General features: G+C 51.5%; 4 protein-coding genes across 4 annotated transcripts; 2 read left to right on the top strand and 2 right to left on the bottom strand.

The window, feature by feature from the left end:
- Nucleotides 1-197: 197 nt before the first annotated feature.
- Nucleotides 198-1,465, bottom strand: BO66DRAFT_422413 (enoyl-CoA hydratase/isomerase family protein; the record flags this gene model as incomplete). The annotated part of the gene is made up of 4 exons (XM_025650048.1): nucleotides 1,137-1,465; nucleotides 965-1,075; nucleotides 555-911; nucleotides 198-348 (listed from the first exon to the last, which is right to left on the bottom strand). Exons 1-4 carry the CDS (start codon nucleotides 1,448-1,450, stop codon nucleotides 198-200), a joined length of 933 nt encoding a protein of 310 aa, XP_025500892.1. The 5' UTR covers nucleotides 1,451-1,465.
- A 1,197-nt stretch (nucleotides 1,466-2,662) lies between these two features.
- On the top strand, nucleotides 2,663-4,554 carry BO66DRAFT_394116 (uncharacterized protein). Its single transcript, XM_025647914.1, has one exon. It carries the CDS (start codon nucleotides 2,896-2,898, stop codon nucleotides 4,186-4,188), a length of 1,293 nt encoding a protein of 430 aa, XP_025500891.1. The 5' UTR covers nucleotides 2,663-2,895; the 3' UTR covers nucleotides 4,189-4,554.
- Nucleotides 4,555-5,942: 1,388 nt separating this feature from the next.
- Nucleotides 5,943-6,716, top strand: BO66DRAFT_404198 (uncharacterized protein; the record flags this gene model as incomplete). The annotated part of the gene is made up of 3 exons (XM_025648919.1): nucleotides 5,943-5,979; nucleotides 6,112-6,321; nucleotides 6,454-6,716. The coding sequence occupies 3 exons, from the start codon at nucleotides 5,943-5,945 to the stop codon at nucleotides 6,714-6,716; spliced, it is 510 nt and encodes a 169-aa protein (XP_025500890.1).
- Nucleotides 6,717-8,301: 1,585 nt separating this feature from the next.
- On the bottom strand, nucleotides 8,302-9,844 carry BO66DRAFT_162654 (uncharacterized protein). The gene is made up of 2 exons (XM_025642231.1): nucleotides 9,778-9,844; nucleotides 8,302-9,594 (listed from the first exon to the last, which is right to left on the bottom strand). The coding sequence occupies exon 2, from the start codon at nucleotides 9,400-9,402 to the stop codon at nucleotides 8,443-8,445; it is 960 nt and encodes a 319-aa protein (XP_025500889.1). The 5' UTR covers nucleotides 9,403-9,594; nucleotides 9,778-9,844; the 3' UTR covers nucleotides 8,302-8,442.
- Nucleotides 9,845-19,711: the final 9,867 nt, after the last annotated feature.

Here is a 19,711-nt window from a genome sequence, read left to right as displayed (position 1 = left end):
GTTTCATCCTCCGTACGGGACTTCTCTTCGAGTCTGGTGGATTTGATTGTATGAATATTGAGTATCCGTGAGCGATTGAAATGGATTTCTTCTTCTTCTACTACCTCCTTACTGCTAGCTTGCCTTGTCATTCTTACCTTTGCCCCCTTTCCCAAATGTCCAGCTCTGCTTCTGCTCTACTTTCTCTCATGAACAGCCTACAACTTAGACTCCCCCACAGCAGCCGGCTTCCGATCAACGTGCACCTCAGCCCACCAAGGATAATTCTCCGGTCCGTGTTCCTCCAGTGTCGCCCGAAAATTAGCCTTTCTCTTCTCCAAGAAAGCTCGAACCCCTTCTCTCTGGTCCCTAAACAGAGAAACAAATGTCAGCTTATCATACCACACTTTCTCCATCCCCTCCCCGTGTCGGGACTGGGTAATCTGCGCGCCTGCTGCCTTCGTTGGGTGTGGTAGCCGTTTCTCAGACTCCGTCTCCGGGATCGAACCCTCCCCTTTCCTCCTTTCCCCCACAATCTCTGAAGTAACCAAGCAAAGAACAGGGAAACCACATACTCCGAAGCAAACATATGCGCCAGGACGCTCGAATCCAGAAGATGCGCCTCCTCCGCCGAGTGGGGACCCCGCCACATCAGCGCGCGATTCAACACCGCCGCCATCGGACTGACGTTCGACGCGATCTCGTCCGCCAGCGCGAGCGCCTGCTCCCGCACCTGATCCCGCTGCGGGAAGGTCTCGGCGAAGAGGCCGTCGAAATGCGTCGCGGTCGGGGGGAAGACCTGCCCCGTGGCGACGAGGTAGATGGCCCGCGAGTAGCCGATCAGTCGGGGCAGGAAGTAGGCGGAGCAGGATTCCATGGTGATGCCGCGGCGGGCGAAGACGAAGCCGTATTTGCTGTCTTGGTGGGCAATTCTTTTCCCAATGTTAGTGGGTTTGGGGGAAAGGGGGGGTTGGGGGGGTTTTACCTAATGGTAGCAGGAAGAGTCATGGTCATGCCGACGCCCACGGCGGAGCCTTGCATAGCGGCGATGGTGGTCTTGCGGCATCGGTGGATGGCGAGGGCGACTCTGCCACCGCTGGTTGGGGGTTAGTGGTTGTGTCTGCCATTCGATCAAAGGTCATGGGTAGGGTGATTACCTATCACGATGATCAATCGGCCTCTCCTGCTTGTTGTCAGGGAACCCGATATCCAGGTCGGCGCCCGCGCAGAAGGTGTCGCCTGCACCGGTCAGGACGATGACCTTGACGCGCTCGTCGCGGTCGAGGGTCGTGAAGGCCCATTCCAGCTCCGTGGCCATGGTGCCCGTGAACGCATTGCGCTTCTCGGGTCTGTTCAGCGTGACGAGGATGACGGGGGTCGCGGTGGGTGAGCCGGCCGGGTGGTGCGAGAGCTTGATGTGCTGCGTGGGCTGGGTCTCGTAGGACGTGGGGATGGTGATGGTGGTTGCCATTTTGGTGTTGGTTGGATGGTTACAGACTTGAAGATCAACAGGCTTTTCTGATCTCTTTGTATACTGTAAGCAATGCGTATCTAAATACTGGAAATAAAGTTGGTGCTGTTATCCACCTATATCCTTATGGTTTATCTATGAGTTAAGGTCAGGTATAGACGTTTTGCCTCGGCCAGATCGGTTAACTGTCTCCCTTACCCCGCAGCCAAGCATGGTGCTGTGATACAAATTTCTTTTACTGATATTCTCATCATGGGGGTACATTTGCTTTGGATGTATACTTCTGAAGTTAATGGATTGGATGTGATGTCCATAGTCCTGAGTTATCCGCACATCCACGGGGTGTTGACTGGAGTGCCGAGGCAGTGGACCTTGGCTTGGGTAAGGCTAGATCGCGATTACATTATCTGACATGTGGTTTGCACCGAACCATATCCTGATCCTGGTAGGTAGTAACTTACTCCTTTTTACTAGACCATATCCCCGAACCAGAGCAATTGATGATCTTTTTCACAGTGACATCATCGAAGAACCCCCCTCAATTTGACACATGAGACATCCTGACCAAAGCAGAGAGTGGTGACCATGACTTGGGATTGTTGATAAAAATAAAAGCTAAGCTTTTGCTCCCGCCCTTTTTTTAGCGACCGCCCATCGCCCCATCATTGGTCAGGTTGCAAATTTCACTGCCAGGTGCCCATATTGGGAGGGGCAAATGGAGCCTGCCTGGAGCCATCCTGGGGTGTTTGAATCAAGTGACTCCAATGGCCAATGCTCATATTGTATGTCTGCACGGCCTCAATCCTTCTTCGTAAAGTGAACACCGCTGGCCCGGGGTTAGAGTAGGAAATTCCTAATCGGGTAATTCCTGATCGTTTGGGGTGCTTGGTTGGGAAGGCTGAAGGCTGAGAAATGTGGGTCAGGAACCGACAATGAAAAGACACTCGAGCGGTCGGTTCAAAACAAGTTGGAAAAGTCTTGGAAATGGGAGTCCAACTCCACTGTCCATAAACACGAAGCTGGGCGAAGAGAAGGAAGAAAAACACGCCCGAGACAAGCACTAAACTAGGCGCTTATCAGGACTAGTGCTGCTTAAGCGATGGACGGACCCTGGCTTAGTCTGGCTGCTGTTGCTGTTGTGCTGCCAGTAGTTTACGAAACTAATCCCATTGTTGCTGCTGCTTATCTGCAACATGGCTGACTGACTGACTCTTCTTGTTCTTCTTCCTCTTTCTCTTCCTTTTTATCTCTCTTCCATCCTCGCACTTCTCTCTCTTTCTCTGCAATTGTTTTCTTTTTTGTGTCCCTCGTTCTCGCGTTCTCGCTCTCTCCCACTTTTGTCGCCTTTAATATATATCCTGCTCCAATTCCCTCCTCTCCTCCCACCCCCGCCACCGTCTACTGACATCCCTCTCGTCGCTCCAATTCCTCCCAGCATGTGACCAATGGCTTTCCACCATTTCAACAGGAAGCAGAGGCTTCTGCTGATCGCCTACGCCATCCTCTTTTCATTCCTCCTCCTCCTTTGCCGCTTCTGGTCCCTCCGCGACCCGGGCTCCCTCTTCTTCGAATCCACCGAAGGCTATCGCCCCAAATACAGCCTGACTCGCATCCAGGAATCGCTCGACTACCTGTCCGTCTACAACCAGACCGGCATCAGCTACCCCTTCCCGCCCAGCGAATACCAGCCGCCGAAGGACAAGACCGCCTGCGTGGGGATCGTGACGGTGAAACGGCCGCTGCAGCAGAATCTCGGCACGACGGTCGCCTCGATCCAGGACACGTTGACGCCGGAGCAGCGGCGCGCGCTGACCATCCAGGTGCTGTTCGCGCTCAGCGACCCCGCCGACCACCCGGACTACAACCAGACGTGGCTGTCGACGATCGTGGACGAGGTGCTCACGTACGAGACGGTGGACGCGCCGCACGTGACGATCGCCCGCCTCGAGAAGCAGAAGGACATCAAGCGCAAGTCGCTGCTGGACTACCGCCTGGGGCTGCAGGCCTGCTACGACCGCAGCGACGCCCCCTGGATCATCATGCTGGAGGACGACGTGGTGGCCCAGCGCAACTGGTACGAGCACACTATGCAGAGCGTGCGCCGCATCGAGGACGGCCGCCAGCGCGGCCTCCTCCCCACGGACTGGCTGTACGTGCGCCTGTTCTACACGGAGAAGTTCCTGGGCTGGAACTCGGAGAGCTGGCCCGTCTACCTCTTCTGGAGCGCGTTGACCGTCGCCGGCGTCGCCTGGGTGGCCCTCGTCGCCCGCCGCAAGGTCCGCGCCACCCAGGGCGTGCTCACCAACCCTTTCCTCCTGGTGGTCTGCTTCCTCTGCGTTCCCGCCCTCATCGGCCTCTTCTTCATGACCGGCCGCGTCACCTGGTTTCCCATGGAGCCCGGCGTGCATGTCATGAACGCGCACGGCTGCTGCTCCCAGGCCCTGCTCTACAACCGGGCCCACGTGCCGGAACTCCTGCGGTACCTGGCCGAACGGGAGGACAAGGTCCCCACCAAGGCGGTGGACAGTGTCATCGAGATGCTGGCCGGGAAGGAAGGGCTGGACCGGTTGGCCATCTCCCCCTCGCAGATGCAGCATGTCGGCGCCGTCTCGTACAAGGAGAAGAAGAAGACGTGGAAGTGGGAAGGCCCGTATCGCGTCAAGGGCGCCCACGGCGTCTGGAGCATGGGCTTTGAGGAGGCATATATACGAGACTCGTATCGATGGTTTGATATGTGAATTTTCCAGAGCCACCTTCCCGCTGGGTGGAAGGTGTTCTCCGACCAAAAAGCGTATGGGGATCCGTCAGCTTTGCCCCATTCCGAAACTCAAGTGCAAGCACGGAGGAAGCGATCTTATAATGATATATGTGGGAATGACTTTTGCGTTTTTTTTTTCCAATTCGACTTTCGGATGTTAATATGGAAATCAAGGACTTGTGTATATGATAGGGGGTACCGCATCGGGGTCACCATGTATGGCTTTTTTTTTATTTTTTATTTTTTTTGCCTCCAGCGATCTTTGTTCTTGTGATACTAGTGCAGTTTCCTAGATAGAGTACAGACCGAAATTTACATCCGGCTGGCATGACATGCATGCCGTGTTCAGCAAGAAGACGACGATGGTATGCATTTGCTAATTCAACGCGCATCCCTGCGTCACACGGGTGATCCAATTGCATCTACGGCTGGATTTGAGCTGCGATCGAGCTATGGCGGGAAAGCGCGGGGTGTATAGTCTCCAAGGAGATAGGGCACCACACTGTAACTGATCATCACCATCACAGTACTCTGGCATAGTGCAATTCAGGCCTCATTCAGTCCATGCCCGTAGAAGACACTCAATACACATCTGTGCCGGAACAGACAATCCTATCGTGCCTACGAACCACTTAGTTCCAACTCGACTTAGGACTTAATATTCAAGACAAGTCACCTGGACCCCCTCCCCCAAAAGCAGTAAGCTTGTTGGGGTCCTAGGTGAGGAATACTGGATACTAGGTAAAGGGATCCACTCAGACCTCGATCCAAAGCAGTAACCGGCTAGAAGGACGGGAGATCCGGAGATTTGGAAGGGTACCTTGGGCAGTCTAGAAAGAAAGAAAGCGCGGGGGTGGACAGACATTAATTAATGCCCCCTGTACTGTACTTCTTGTCTCCGTACAACAATTCAACTAAGTATCACTATCGGGTCACCTGGCAGGGCTGGAATAGCAGTGAGGTAAGAGAAACTGAAACTCCCCGAGCAAAAAAAAAGAAAAGAAATTATAAAAACAAAAGTCAAAAATCAAAAACTCAGTTGTATCGAGCGGGCGGGGGGGAATCAAGAGCCAACCTTACTTGACTTTGTCTGTGTCGGTTGATTTAGAGATGGTCATGATGCCTAATTCATACTATACCTTATAAAGGTAGGTACCACTTGATTATCCTCGAGGCAAGAAGTAAAATAGGCGCAGTAAAAGAAAGAAAGAAAGAAAGACGGAGCCCGTTGCGGGCACTTCATTGCCAATTGCCCAAGAAAAAAAAAAAAAACGGACGTCATTTGACCCCCGACGGGCAACTGCTGCTGCTGCTGCTGCTTCTTGGCTCTCTCATCGCATCATCCACCACCATTGATTTTATTTCTTCTCTTCTTCGAATTTCACTTCCCATTCTCTCGTGTTGTGTCTCACCGTTTTAATAATCAACGGCCTTGGTGGGAGCATATCTATCATCCTTCGTACACCCCTCTTCCTACCAGTTCGCCAGTTCGCCAGTTCGCCAACCGAAAGCTGAGTCGAGCGACCACCAGCAAACCACCCGTCCGGACAATTTCCATCTTCAACCTTGAACCGAGTCAAGCCGATCGCAACTTCTTTTCCCGTCTCGTGCCATTAATCTCTTGCTTTTCGCAAACAGCACGAATCGAGGCGCCTTGACTATCTCTTCCCCTTGTCGCCAATCTCATTATTTTCCACAGTCTTCCACGGTATCGCCCGCTGCGGAAAAAAAGTCATGGGCAGGAATATTTCTCATGGTCGCGGTGGCGCGGGTACGTCTTCTAACTCCCATCCCCCAAAGACCCCACTCACTACTTCCTGCCCCGGTCATCCCCCCCCAGGGACACTGGACACTGCAAGAAACCAAGAACCCGTTAGCTAAATCGTTCCCCAAATCCCAACAGGGAACATCTTCTCCGGCACCGGCGAATCGCGCACCACCACCAAGGACCTCGTCACCCCGACCATCAAGCAAGATGTCTTCACCACCGGCCGCGGCGGCTCCGGCAACATGATGCAGAACGACCCGCAACATCCCGAACTGGCGCGCGAACTGCAGGACGTCGAGACCCCGCCGTTGCGCATGGAGGAGGCGCCGCATCATACCGGACGAGGTGGGTTTTTTTCTTTTTCCAACCTTCTTGCTCCTGATTCGTCTCTCTTTCTCTCCGTTTTCCCGATTATAGTCGAGATGGAAATGCCTCGTCGTCCCAAAAGCTAACCATCTCCATCTCCATCTCCCACAGGCGGCGTCGCAAACGCATATTTCCCCACCCCCGAAGAAGAGAAGCGCATGCGCGAACAAGGCGAGGCGCAGTTGGCGCGCGTCAAGACCCAGGAGGCCCAGCTGGCCCGCGTGAGAACCCAGTCCAAGGATCGCCGAAAGGATCTCGAGCACACGGCCGGGGCGGCGCATCCTCCTTCTCCTGCGGCGGCAGTGGCCTCGGGGGCTCTCAGCAGTAGCGAGAGTCGCCCGGCCAGCGAGGAGCGACAACCCTCGTCCAGTTGACTAGCACACGTTTGGAGTTGATTTCCCTCAGAAATTTGATATGCTTGTCGTTGGCAGCCGGTATCTGGCAACTACTGGCGGACGAGAGCGCTGTGGGACAGGTAGCTCGCCTTGTCCCCGGTCGGGTTTTCTGGTTCTTCTCCAAACATGACTACATATTTGGTAACCCTCGATGGTGGATGCTGGGGGTTGCATATTTGTGATCGACTCTGGTCTGGTCACTAATGGGCAGTTTCGACTCCTTGTCAAGGAGGGGAGTTCGACAATATGCTGCGGGGTGGTGATGGTGATGGTGTCAATGGCACAGTGTCGCTGGTGCTGCTGATGATCCTGAAGAGGCCTCTCGGGGTCCTTATCTCCTTTCGACTCTCTGAATCTCTGCTCCCTTCTTCGCCATATGTTGGTGGAGAGGTTTTGCATGGAGGCAGCAGCCGGTCCCCTTTTCCTTTTGCTTTCTTCTCTTTCGCCTTCTCACACATTATGTTATTTAATCAATACCCATGTAGACTTACGTCAAAACTAGGAAACAGGCGCCGGTGTATGGTTTTGGTCAATGTGTTTGTGTTGTTTTGTTGACTGGGTTTGTTCTGATCCGTTCGCAACAGCGGAGGATGGGTGGCTCTTTTTTTTTTTTTTTTTTTTCCTTTGTCCTGTCCATAATTCATGCATGCTTACCTTCTCATTAAAAAAAGGATCATAGGTTCTGCAGCGCGTCGTCGGCCATTTGTATGCTTCTCGCTTGTGACGGCACTAAAACGGAAACAAAATTGTCTCCAATGAAAATGCACGGGCTTATCAGGAATAGCATCCCCCCCTCCCCTCCTTCCCTTGCAGAATTCTCCTTAGTTTATACCATCTTAGCCAAATGATCTTACCCTTTTCCATCCCGTTTTGCCCAAAGAAGGACAAAGAGAAAGAAAGCTACACCGGCACGGTACCGTAATTCGAGCACGAAAACTGTATCTTCTTGTCATATGGATGTATGCATGCCGAGTAGTGGTCTTTCCTTCTATCCAAAAGAATATATTATAGATGATGCGGTCGCTATGATAGAACGAACAAGGCCAAAATGTATGCTATAAGAGGAGTGCGCGCGGGGAGAAACCGATGGAGGAAGGGCTAGTTAGTAGTGGTCAGGTAGCTAGGATCAACGCTGTTCCATCTCAACAAAAACCCTATAAGAAAAAACTTCTTCGTATATGTGTCATGGCCGTTCCGTTAAGATGTCCAGCACCCTGTATTCTATTTTGCGATTGAGCCCGTGTTGGGTTGGGGTGGGGACCTGGTCGGGGACAGGCTGGCTGTCATGGCGGGATCCAGTGGTATTTTGTTCTCATGAACAGGGCGGTTCAGTTGAGGAGTGGGAGGTTGAAAGCGCGTCGAGGATTCGAAACTCTGCTTCTAGGGGAATGTCGGCAGAACAAATGAATGATTCTGATCCCTGAATGAGCGGGGCTAGGTATTGGAATCCCAGAGTCGATCGCGGAAAGGAAGAGTAGCGCAGTGTTCAGTAAGGTAAGAGCCCACGCTAGTTGCTGAGAATCTGTACGCCCCCGAGACAGAGCGTGGATTTGCTGCGACTTTCCCATGCTGCGGGAAGTGCATGCGCTTCGCTGGTTGCAGCGTAGCAGATTGTGCGTAGTGCTATGATGACATGCGTCGTGGAGTGAAGCGCGATTCAGGCGAACATCCGGGGTGGTCGGAGAGAGAAGCCGGGTGGGCTTGTTCAGACCGGAGGGATATAACAACCTGTGGCGTCAATGACCCAACTGATCGACTCTCTCCAGCCGGCATCCAGATGCTGGCCAATGTCACGGATCAATCGAGTCCCCCACTCGCCAATCCACCAATGCCCTCGCAACGAGTGGATGATGACAGCGTAGTGGGCCAGAATCGCCAATGCGAACGGTTTTCGCTCCCGGACCAATTGCACATATCGCGACGGAATCCGGAATATCCATTGAAAGGCGATGATCATGGTCTCACCTCCCCGTGCGAGCTTGTCTAGGGAGAATCCGAGATGATTGATGGTCGCATCATACACATCCTTTTCGTGCGTCGGATCCTTGGTCGCTAAGTTAGTATTTCGCCTAGAGAGAGACATAATGGCCAAGCGCGAAGTATCCGGCATTTTAGGCTGCGAGTTGTCGTATTCTAGGAGAGCGCTGAATTCTCCATCCGCGACCCATTCGATGATCTCGCCCTGTACATCAATGGAGCCCCTGGTAAACTGGAAAATGTCCATAAGCGCATCCAAGGCGTTAGGTTGTGTGTTGGCGGTGGGAATTGGGTTTCCCTGGAAGGCGAACGCGAAGACGACCATGATGCTGGAGAGGGCAAACGCCGCGTTGCAATTGGACCGGTCTAGATGGTCGGCGACCTTGGCCAAGCCCGCAACGGCCTGTTGCTGATGACTCTTGGCGGTGCGCAGATACTCCTCTTTGCTGGCTCCAGTGGTGGAGGAGGTGGAGGAGGCCAGATGTAGGGCTGACAGGGCCAAAATACCATGCATGAGGAATGGGTGGCGCATTGCCTCGCGCGGGACCACGCCCTGCCAAATTCCTTCCACGGTGCTGTTGCGCGAGACAGAACGGTAGGTAGTGGTGCACCACTGCATCATTAGTTCCAAGTCCTGGATGTTGAGTTCGCCTCCCGGCGGAGGGCATGGACTAATGGAGTGGTCCATTACGAGGCGATACTGAGCATAAATCCTAGTGTTGGGTTGCGGTTGAGACGCCGTTGTCCGTGCTGGCGGAATGGTTGGAGTGGTGGAGCGGGACTTGACCCTGGGCCACACCAGTGAGCTAGACGAGGAGATATATTGGCATATTATGTTGTCACTGGTGCAATGGGAGCACTGAGGGTGTTCTTTTGGGCACTGCATCTGCCAATCAGTAACGGAAAGGAGATATTAAGGCCATCCAGTCACAATTGAAGCTTAACGTGGAGAAAACTGAAAGGGGGTGGAGGGGGTGGAGGGGGCAAGGCCGGTGGGATAGATTCAAGTCTGAATGAAAGGTTCCGAATTGGGGAAATGGTTATGCTTCAAAGGCCGACATACGGTAAGGTGCCTGAAGGATGAGGATCACTGCATTGTAAGGCATTCAGGCATTGAGAAACAAAAGGGGGAAGAGGGAAGGGGAGGGGGGGGTATTAAGGCAGGCCCGGGGGAGTGCAAGCAAGCGGAAGGAGAAAGACAACCACCACGAACATTTGAATAAGGAAGAGAAGAGAGGAGAGGAAAGGAAATAAATTCGAAGAAACAAAAGAGAGAGAAAGAAAGAAAGAAAGTAAGAAAGTAAAAAGAAAAAAAGAGGGGGAAGGAACGGCCGAAGAAAAGAAGAGCGACCAATATTCGAAGGACAACCGCAGGCAGGAACAACAACTTTACTTAAACTTTAGCGAGCCTACCTTGATCTGCCGGTTCCTGCACCCATAACAGCCATTCCGTGATGGGGCTCTGTAACTGCGCCGTGCAGGCATTGTTGAACCTTTCCTCTGGATGTTAGGTGTAACTTGGCGCAAGGTATGTTTCATAACAACCCGACAGGCATCGCACCGGGTCTGCCTGGGACAAGAGACAAGGGAAAGGGGAAAAGGCCAAGTGGGTGAGGGAAGAGAGAGGGGGAGGTGTTTATAGGAGGAGGAGGAGGAGGAGGAGTAATAGTGGGAACAGAGGAAGAATAGCAGTAAGTAGGTTTGAGGATTGACACGCAGGGGGAGAAGGAATATAGAACAAGAAGAGAGAGAAGAGAGAAGAGAGAAGAGAGTGTGTGAGTGAAAGGCACCTTGCGGTTTGATGACAACAACAAGACAGCTGGAAGTAAGAATAAGGATAAGAATAATAATTAGAATGATAATAAATGATTTCTCCTGCACCAAACACTCAAAAACAAACACATCCACATATAAAACATGAGATATCCTGTTGGCACGCCATGTTCGAGGTCTGGTCTTTTAATACCAGCATAATCTAATAGAATTTCCCTGCCTACCCGCGCAACCAACCTTTTTTTCCCTTTTTTCTCATTTGCCTTTTTTTTTTATTTTTTATTAATTCTTCATTTTCATTTTGTCTTTCTTTGCCCCTTCCGGGCGCCCCCTTCAGTGGACACTACTTTTGGCATTCGGTCTCCAAACTAACCGATAGATCGTTGTTCGGAGTGGGTCTTGGAACAACAGAGTGGGAAAGATTGACCCAGAAAGATACACTATCCATTCTGATAAGTACCAGTGTTAGACTTGTACGGCAGGACTTGTAGCTCTCTGAACATTAGCTAACTAACAACTAACCCAGTCCCATCTTGCTCTTCTCAACGTTTGATCTCTGCCTCTAGAATTTCTCAATTGTACCCAGTAGCACCCAGTAGCATTTCTCTTCTCTTTTCTGGTTCCAAATTCTTCTTCGCCCCTCCCCTGAATCAATGAACCAGTTCGAAATGTCTGACTGCCAGTGCCGCGGCATGTGCACACCAAACCAGTAAATGCGGAGTGGCCTCTTACCTAAACCTGCAGGACTACCTCACCTACTTGAGTTACTATCTACATAGTAAACTGCGATCTCCATCATTCATTCCCCCTACAAACGGTGGTATGAAAGCATCGATACCGACCGATTGGCATGGAGGGTTGCCGGTCTCAGGCAGGACCCTCGAACGAGTCGACGAAGATTGACGGGCGTCGGGATCTCCGCTCCCCAGCCAAGTCATGATTGTCCATGTCTCCCTCCTCCAAGAACGATTACCGTTGAGATGGACGAAAAAATGGGACGATCCATCATTGAAAAGCAACAGCCTGTGCTCGACTACAGTCTATTTCCAGTTAGTCCTGCCGAGAGAGGGGAGAGAGGGGAGAGAGGGGGAGGAGAGATCCGCGATTTGTGGATGCTTCTTGACTGCTTGACTATTTGACTATGCGACTATTCAATTCTTCCGCTATTAATACCGACTGCATCCAGATGTTCCAAACTTTCAATATCCATCATCGATCGCGACTTTTCCCCAACCGGATTCTCTTTGACGTGACCTCCACATAATCTCGAACGAGCCACCCAATCAGGCGCGATTGATTTTTTCTCTGGGCTTTATCCTTCAAAGTTTTTCACTGCTTCTTCCATCGCATCTTTGATGAATGGACGGAGAACGGAGGAGGTACTGTAGTTACCTCCTTCCCGGGCTTCCTAGACAGTCCACCCCCTGAAACAATCTGCATGATGCATCCTCCTCGTCTTCATCAGGTTCATTATGTTCGCTGGGATCCCAGTTGATCGTGAAAGCATGGGTTCATCCAGGTGGAGATGCATCCTGTGGGAAGAGTACACAAACCGAAGAGGGAAAAAGGGAGGTTGCATTGGCCAGTACTGCTCTGCTGCTGCTGCTGCTGCTGCTGCTAAAGGACTCCAACTTTTGCAGTCCGTGCAGAGCGACTGACTGACCTAAGTCATGGATTCGTCAGGTTACCTCTGTGGTAGGACAACCATTCCTACTAGGGCTGGAGAACACTTCTTTTCTTCTATCTGTGATACAATTGGAAGAGTCAAGAAGCAACGCGACCCAACCTCGGAATCTCTGGATAAATCATGAATCTGGCCAGCGAAAGCATTGCGCACGCGCATTCGCACACAGTGCACACACTCTCTGTGTGTCTCTGGATGGATCTCACGGGTCTCTCCTCGTCATGCCGTCTTGGGACAAAAATCATCCACGCCGCGCCCGCCCGCCCGCCTGCCCACCCCGGGGTGGATCCCCGGCCACTTGCAGGCCAAACCCAAAACAGTATTTTCTCAAATCCCAAACCCATCCCCCCGTCGCCCTCCAGGCTCACTCCCCGCCCCCCTTCCCTATCGCAGTCTAGCCCCGCCAAGTGATGAACCCTGCTTTTGCCATTTAGGGTAATCAAGATTCTTGGTGTTTTCCCCTCGTGTGATTGGACACACGGCTTGGGACTTTCTGTCCACTTCCTAATCAGGCATAAGGTTGAGCTCGGCCCGTGGTACGGCACAGTCAACTTTGTATCTTTGATTATCAAACCGCTAGCCTTATGAATATGAAAGTGGTAGATCTGGCTTCGAGATGGACAGATGGCTTGCGCGGAAATCATTGACCTGGTTTCACGACCGATTCACCATCTTTGTATGATTCCATCGATCTTTGTCCTAGCGAGGCCAAGGGAAACCTTGTTGGTTGGCCGTTCACGATAGTGGCTCTGGGTGGTGGGCCTCCTTTCCCGACGGATCTCTCTTCCTGAATGGGAGAACACTCTCTCACACCTTAGCATGATGATGCAACACAGACTCACAGAGTCTATCTAGGGAAGCTCACCGGGCTTGACCATTACTCAATTGATACTACGGATTAAGACACATAGACTGCGCTACCGCGATTAAACATTCGATTGTCGAGGACTAACTTTTGAATATGACTAGAACGTGAGCACCAAACCTAGATCTAGTAAACTAAACGAAGACCTATACAACGAACCCACTCATCGAATCTTAGCTTACATCCAGAGGGAAAAGGTCATGGCTTCTGATTACTATTGTTTATGAGGATACTTTGCCAATGATCGCAGCGATGTCGACGAGGAAGGTCGCCCTCCAGGAGCCGGCACGATCGCGATCGGGTTATCGCATTTTTCCCGAAAAGGAGCACCGTTCCTCCTCAGACATACATCGCAGGTTACTGTCGTGTTAGAATCCGGTCGCTATCATTATTACTTGCTTCTTCATGTGCGCCGACAGTCAGCGAACTGCGTCGCAACCTACGATAACTACTGCTCCCGTAAGTTTTGATGCGGGAGCATCCACTGCCTTCTCAAGGTAACTTTCCCCTGCCCCCTGGGCTTGGAGCCAGTAAGTAGTATGAGCATTGCATCTGCAACAACCGACCTGGTTCTATACTTCTAATATCAACTTACACGTTTACTGCGACAACGTGCCGCAAAGCCTGGGTAACTATCGCCCATTTCCTGTCCAGTTCTATCACTATTAGTGTCTACCTAACCTCATTCTATCCATGCCCGAGCCACCATACCACAAAGGAGTCAGTCTACTCTCTCGCGATGGTTGTTCCAAATCATGCCCATGGCCAATTGTCTCGGATTCCCTCGCTTGAACACCGGACACCGGTCATCTCGTCGTCTTCCCAGAAATGCTTCTAAAATTAGGCAAGACAACGGGGGGGAGGCACCGAGAATAGTAAATACATACGAGTAAAATAGTATACCCAGGTCAAGCTCGCCTGTTGTCTCAGCGAACTACGCAAGACATTCGAATGAATGGGATAATTCCCACCCCCAATGATGCATTCCTAGGATAACGAATAAAGATAGACAAACAATCAAGAACAACGGAAGCTGTTCACGTAAAAGGCCGCCGACCCCACATTTATTGGGCTGTAAATGATCGAGAAGGAACCAATCTATCCCCGTCGATTAGAACAGCACCTCCGAAAGCTGGCAGCAATATGGCTAGCCCGTCATCCAGTGATCAAGATCTATCTACATACGAGTTATCTACATACGAGTATGACGAGGACAGCACAAAAGAAAAAAAAGAAGAATCCAGAGTAAAGTCCCGAACCCCCCGACCGTCCCGATCCTGGTCAACCACACACCTGCGGGCCGTGCTCGTGGACCTACGAGTAGGAACTCCATCCATTTCCATGATTATTGCATCCATCCAGCCCGCGGGGCTTGGAGAAACTAAGGGGAATTGAGGGTGGCTAAGGCAGGTTACCTAAGTTTAAGGGGGGCGGGCGGGCAAGCGGGCGGCGTCTGACGGCGGCGGCGACGGCGGCGATTTGAGGGGTGAGGGGGGGCACGTTTCGGCCGGAGAGGAGGAAAGAAGACGGAGAGCCGAGATAAATTGAATCATACACTGGACTGAACCCGGCCGCGGTGGGTCCAAGACTGGGAAGGAGATGGTTACTGCCAGCAGGCTAGTGATACGCATTTCTCCGCCCCAGAGAACATTTTTACTCTACAAGATCCTTCTAGCGTCACCTTCTTCCGCTCAGATTGACTTACCCGATTATCCACACGTCGGTCTCGGTCTCGCTTACAGCTACGTAACTACTGTATAATCGATGATATTGCGATCGGATCCTGGTTTGTTCATGCGTTTACTCTATCAGGGAAAGCGTAGCGAAGCTGTAGAGCATCTGACCCTGAGAGGGGATGGATGGGATGGGATGTAATCGAGGGTGGGGTAAAGACCCGATGTATGTCATCTGGTGATTGAGTCAGTGCAGTGCAGTGCAGTGCAGCTATATTCGCCGTGGCGTAGTGTCAGCATTCTAACCTAAGTAACTTAAGTATAGCGTAGCGGCTCAGCTTATTCTTTTAGTTTCCGAAATGGTGATTCTGATCTTGTTCTTTCCAGCAACGTTGGCAGAAACGTTGAGGCCATTCCCGAGTAGGAAAATGCAATGCTTGTGCGCTTAACTTCGCGCGCGGCGTGGCATGGTTCTCGGACACTCTTAGGCGCTTTGATGTACTATGTGCGAACGAACTGGCCATTCGGATCATTTCGATCATCCACCCATCTGATCGAGGCGGGGCCGGGACGATGGGCAGGACATATAGCGACGTGGCGCGTGCGTCTTGGATGTCAGTGCATTGAGGGACATAGATGGCATCATCGATTTTGCCTAACGCTTGGTCTTGACTAGTAGGTGGACTTCCGCTCCGCGACTGCATGCTCGAGCCCCAGCGGGCTTATCGTAGTAGTGTGTATCTTGGCGCCAACGTGAGGGCTGGGCATGCTGTACATGACTCCATGATGATAGCGAAGCATGCGAGAGAGAGACGAACAGCTCATGTGTTGGTGCTTTGGATGTAGTATGGGGCTATATTTCTCTGATTGTTGCCATCCTCAATCGGTGCTGGTTGCATCTAGAGCTGGTTTGCCTCATGTGTCGGTCCCCTTCCTCTGGGCTTACCTACCCTGGAGGACCCTCGAGCAGGCTATCTCTCCTTGCACGTCGCAAGTGCAGTTGGTAAATGCTTAGACCATAAGACTATGAGCCCGGTATACTGATCGTTGTGAGGTCGAGACACCAAAGAGATACTCACTTGCCAACAGACAAACTGTCTCGAGGAACAATCGCATACACTCTCCATTGTTCATCGCTCTGCGTTGTGCTATGCCTAAGGCAATCGCGGTAAATCAGCAGTTCCAGTGTCCAGAACGCATGCTACCCGGAACGAGAAAGCTTTCTTGCTGCTCATAAGGGATACACTTCTCCGGTGAGTAGGCTTTCATTCTCAACGGCTTGTAACATATTGCCTGCTATTTGCCCCCGAGTCAGAGCTAGCGACCCGGGATACATCGAACTCATGCTCATGCGCGCCCTCGTCCTGGTTACAAAAGATGAGATGCGAGTATTTCTTCGGGAGAGACCGAATCGGCCTATTGGTTGTTCTTGCAGTGTCTCTCTCTCTCTCTCCCTCTCTCCTGGGCATAGCTAACAGCAGTGGTGGCCTTTCGAGATATATGTTTAAGCGCGGAAGAATATGTGAGAAGAGATAGACACTCCTGGATGGCCATTCACAACCAACTGCACATTTAGCAGGCCCAGCAAGACATCAAAGCCTGGTGACAACGAAGCGTGGACTGAGGAACTGTGAGATTCTCTCCGCATTCTCAGAGCTGGATTGATCTTCGATCTTCGATCTTCTAGTTCTGGTCGGCGGAGAATACCACATTTCCAGAAGACCGGATGAACCTCTGGAATTCGCAGAAGCGGGGTTTCAAGGTTGTTCCGTTGCGTCGCGCTGAGTGGCAAGACGATGAGATGTCCTCATCTATACCCAAGAAACGGATACTGCTGAGGTGCTGATGCTGTACTATACCCTCAATTTGTACGAACTCATTGAAGGGCAGATGATGACAGCACATATAGGCCATCTGTGCTGTCGTTAGCGACGTACCCCGAACCGAAGTCGATTTCGCTCTTTTCAGCCTGGTGCAGCTTCCAGTGCCATGCCATGTCGACTGTACCCGAGTAGGCCCATAGGGCTCACAGCAGCTCAGCTCCTTTGATAGCCACTGTCGCGGGAAGGGGCATTGTGGGCTCTCGATGTTTGATCTCTTATCTCTTTTCTTATTGTTCTTCGCGGTGCGGTTCAAAGGGCAATGAAGTGCACTGTTTGATGCCACCTACGCGGACCGAAATAATTTATGAAGCACTGAAGAAAAGACCCCGAAGACCCTAGTGGGGAAGCTAAACATATGATCTGTTTGAGATCCTGTGCGATCATCCCTTTCTACATTGTGCTGTACCCCCAACCACGATTGCAATGCTCTTGTATGGCATATGACACGATAAACTTGTTGCAGCACTCAACACAAAAGACAGACTCTTGCGGGCCGAGTGAAGCAAGCCATGGCAACCTTTTCAGGTAATGTGAGGCCGAGAGTTTCCATGTCGACTGAGCTCGTTCGGCAGGTAACACCATACCTCAGAGTACCTTTAGTGTTTGTTATTGTAACATGCTGCCCGACAAATACCCTGAGCAATGAAAATGACGGTGAAGGTCAGAGTGAGAGGCCTGCCTACAGACAACGGCGAATTATGACCAAAAAACCTGTCTCGGTATTGTTTGTAGGTGGAAAGTGGTAGAACGGGATCCAGAATGCTATATGTTCATGTAGTCCGTTCATGTAGTATGTTCAGAACGATTCTGATGAGCTAGGGGCAGATAGGTCAAGAGCCTAGGCAATGCTCGGAGGGAATTGAGGACTAAAAGAAGCGATCGATATGTTGTGTAGGAATGAGCACATGCAGAGAGCCTGAGCATGTTCCAGTTCCCAGGCACTAGCAAAAGGAGGGCAGCAATCACGATGCGGTAGTGCTTAGCTCTGCGGATAAAGCAGCCGCTCGGGCCCGCTACTAGGTAGGCAAGCGCATCCCGGGTAATACCAGGATAGCCCTGAGGACGTAGCTATACTCTGTCGATTCTTAAATCTCCGGCCAGTATCTGGATCCTTGGTAGTATCCTCTGCTTTGAAGAACGATACGTTACTGATGTTATCGATAGTTCAGCTAGCCAATTATCAGGGATGAACCTGTATGGCTTATTGATCATTCTGCAAACATGCTACTGTCTTATAGTAGATGGAAGAACATCATATCAAGGGTTCGGTCTCAACAGTCATCTTCCATTTCTCCTCCGGTTGACATTGACAATTACCAAGATCCGTGCGCATTCGCAGGCTCGTGAGAAACGCGAAGAATTGCTTAGCTGTTCCAAGCAAAATTGTACTCCGCTTCCTTCCCATCCAGATTTGTTGACTTCTCATGCCGTTATAGTTGGAAGGTGATGTGGTCTGATACACCCCTTATAGTGTCAATGTCCTCATAATCCTGTATCCAAGCCTGTGTCTGTTTCATGCCCTCTTCAATGACGCTGAGGTCTTCCTCGAAGAGGGCGATGGCCGAAACCTTGTCTTCATCTCGAATGATCATGCACGCAGGCGTCCCGAATCGGCAAAGGCACTATTCTTGGACCGCCCAGTCGCTGATTTGACGCTGTGAACGGCCTTATCACCGACATGAATCGACTGCAGCCATCTGAAACGGGTGGAGGAGAGGTCAGCTCTGCGTCGGGCGTCAGCTTCTGTCGACCCAACGCAGAGGAACGAAAACGCCTGCAGGAGGACATACGGGAATGAGATTGGCTGATAGAGTCAACAGACAGCCCACTGTATGCCTGATCGGGTTTAGCTCGTACCGGGGAAATGCCGCAGTCGGTTAATCAAGAATCTCATTTGTCGAATTCCTTCCCCCCTCTTCCGGTGTTACATTCTGACAACCTGAACCACCGACTTATCTGGCAGTGTGCAGTAGTGACAGCGCTGTACACGGGCAGCAGGCCAGAGTGACAGCGCCCCGGGCGCACACGGCAATATGCTGCAGCATGTCAAAAAAACGAAGGACTGCAAAGATAGGGGATACCCGAAGAAATTCAATAAGTAGTAGGTCAGCAGTGGAAGGATGTGAATTGAAGAAGTACTGTACAGTACATCATGCATGAAATTTAGGGTTCTAGCTGAGGCGATGACCTATTGCTCAGCTTCCGTGAACAGCACCCCCAAGACTAGTAGGATGCACACGGCAAGCAAAGCTCCGGACAGGGCAAGAGGCCGAACCCGACTGTCTGGGTCCAGGTTCCTGCGCCGGCTTGAGTGCTGATCGCCTCCTGATCCGTGACGCGACTAAAACCTATCGATTCTGGCGCTAGTAACATCTCGGGTCTGGGCGTGCAGCCAGCGGGTTCGGCCGGGTGCAGAATAGTGAGGTCGAGGGGAGGTAATTGGTAACGGAAGGTAACTTTTTGGTTCCGGCCAACCCTCTAAACCTCACGCTGCACCGGTATTCTTCTGGTATTCTTCTGGTAATCTTCTGGTATTCCTCTGGTATTCCTCGGGTATCCTCCACGCCCCGTTCATCCCTAGAATACCCAGCTAAAACATTAGCGGGCAGTCCGTGGGTGTTCTAGCAATATTACAGCTCCGTAATCCGGGATGCCCCTAACCAACAGAAGCTGAAGCCTGACGCCCACAGACCCGTGGGATCCTCAGGAGCCCCGACGTATGGATCACAAGCAAATACCTTATTCTTTCCATCAGACAAGTATCAGATTATGAATTGATTAGCAACTCACTAGACTATCTAGGACCAACATCCCAAACAGCTGTGTTTCTGAAGGGAAAAAAAGGTAGGGAATGACGAGCATGAAGCAAAGAGAGTAAAAGAGATGAGCTCATACTCCGTGCAGTTCTGGAACTCCAAAAAAGCTGCCCGTGACTCCGCCCACACTGCCCACTGACTGCTGCTGCTGCTGCTGCTCTCTGCTCTCTCTTCTCTTCTCTTCCTAACTTTCTCTTCTCTCTCCCCGCTACTCCAAAAATTAACTACCTTTAGTCTTCTTTTCTCCCTCTCCTTACTCCCTCTCCAATCTACCAATCTACCTCCTTCTTTGCTTTTTCTTTT

This window comes from Aspergillus aculeatinus, assembly GCF_003184765.1.
Source record: "Aspergillus aculeatinus CBS 121060 unplaced genomic scaffold BO66scaffold_45, whole genome shotgun sequence".
NCBI lineage: Eukaryota > Fungi > Ascomycota > Eurotiomycetes > Eurotiales > Aspergillaceae > Aspergillus > Aspergillus aculeatinus.
Note: the sequence above shows the minus strand (reverse complement) of the source record. Positions and strands in the feature narration are given on the sequence as shown.

What these genes read in the sequence shown, in the direction of transcription:
- BO66DRAFT_394116 (XM_025647914.1), top strand. Translation starts at nt 2,896, where the DNA reads ATGGCTTTCCACCATTTCAACAGGAAGCAGAGGCTTCTGCTGATCGCC.
- BO66DRAFT_162654 (XM_025642231.1), bottom strand. Translation starts at nt 9,402, where the DNA reads ATGGACCACTCCATTAGTCCATGCCCTCCGCCGGGAGGCGAACTCAAC.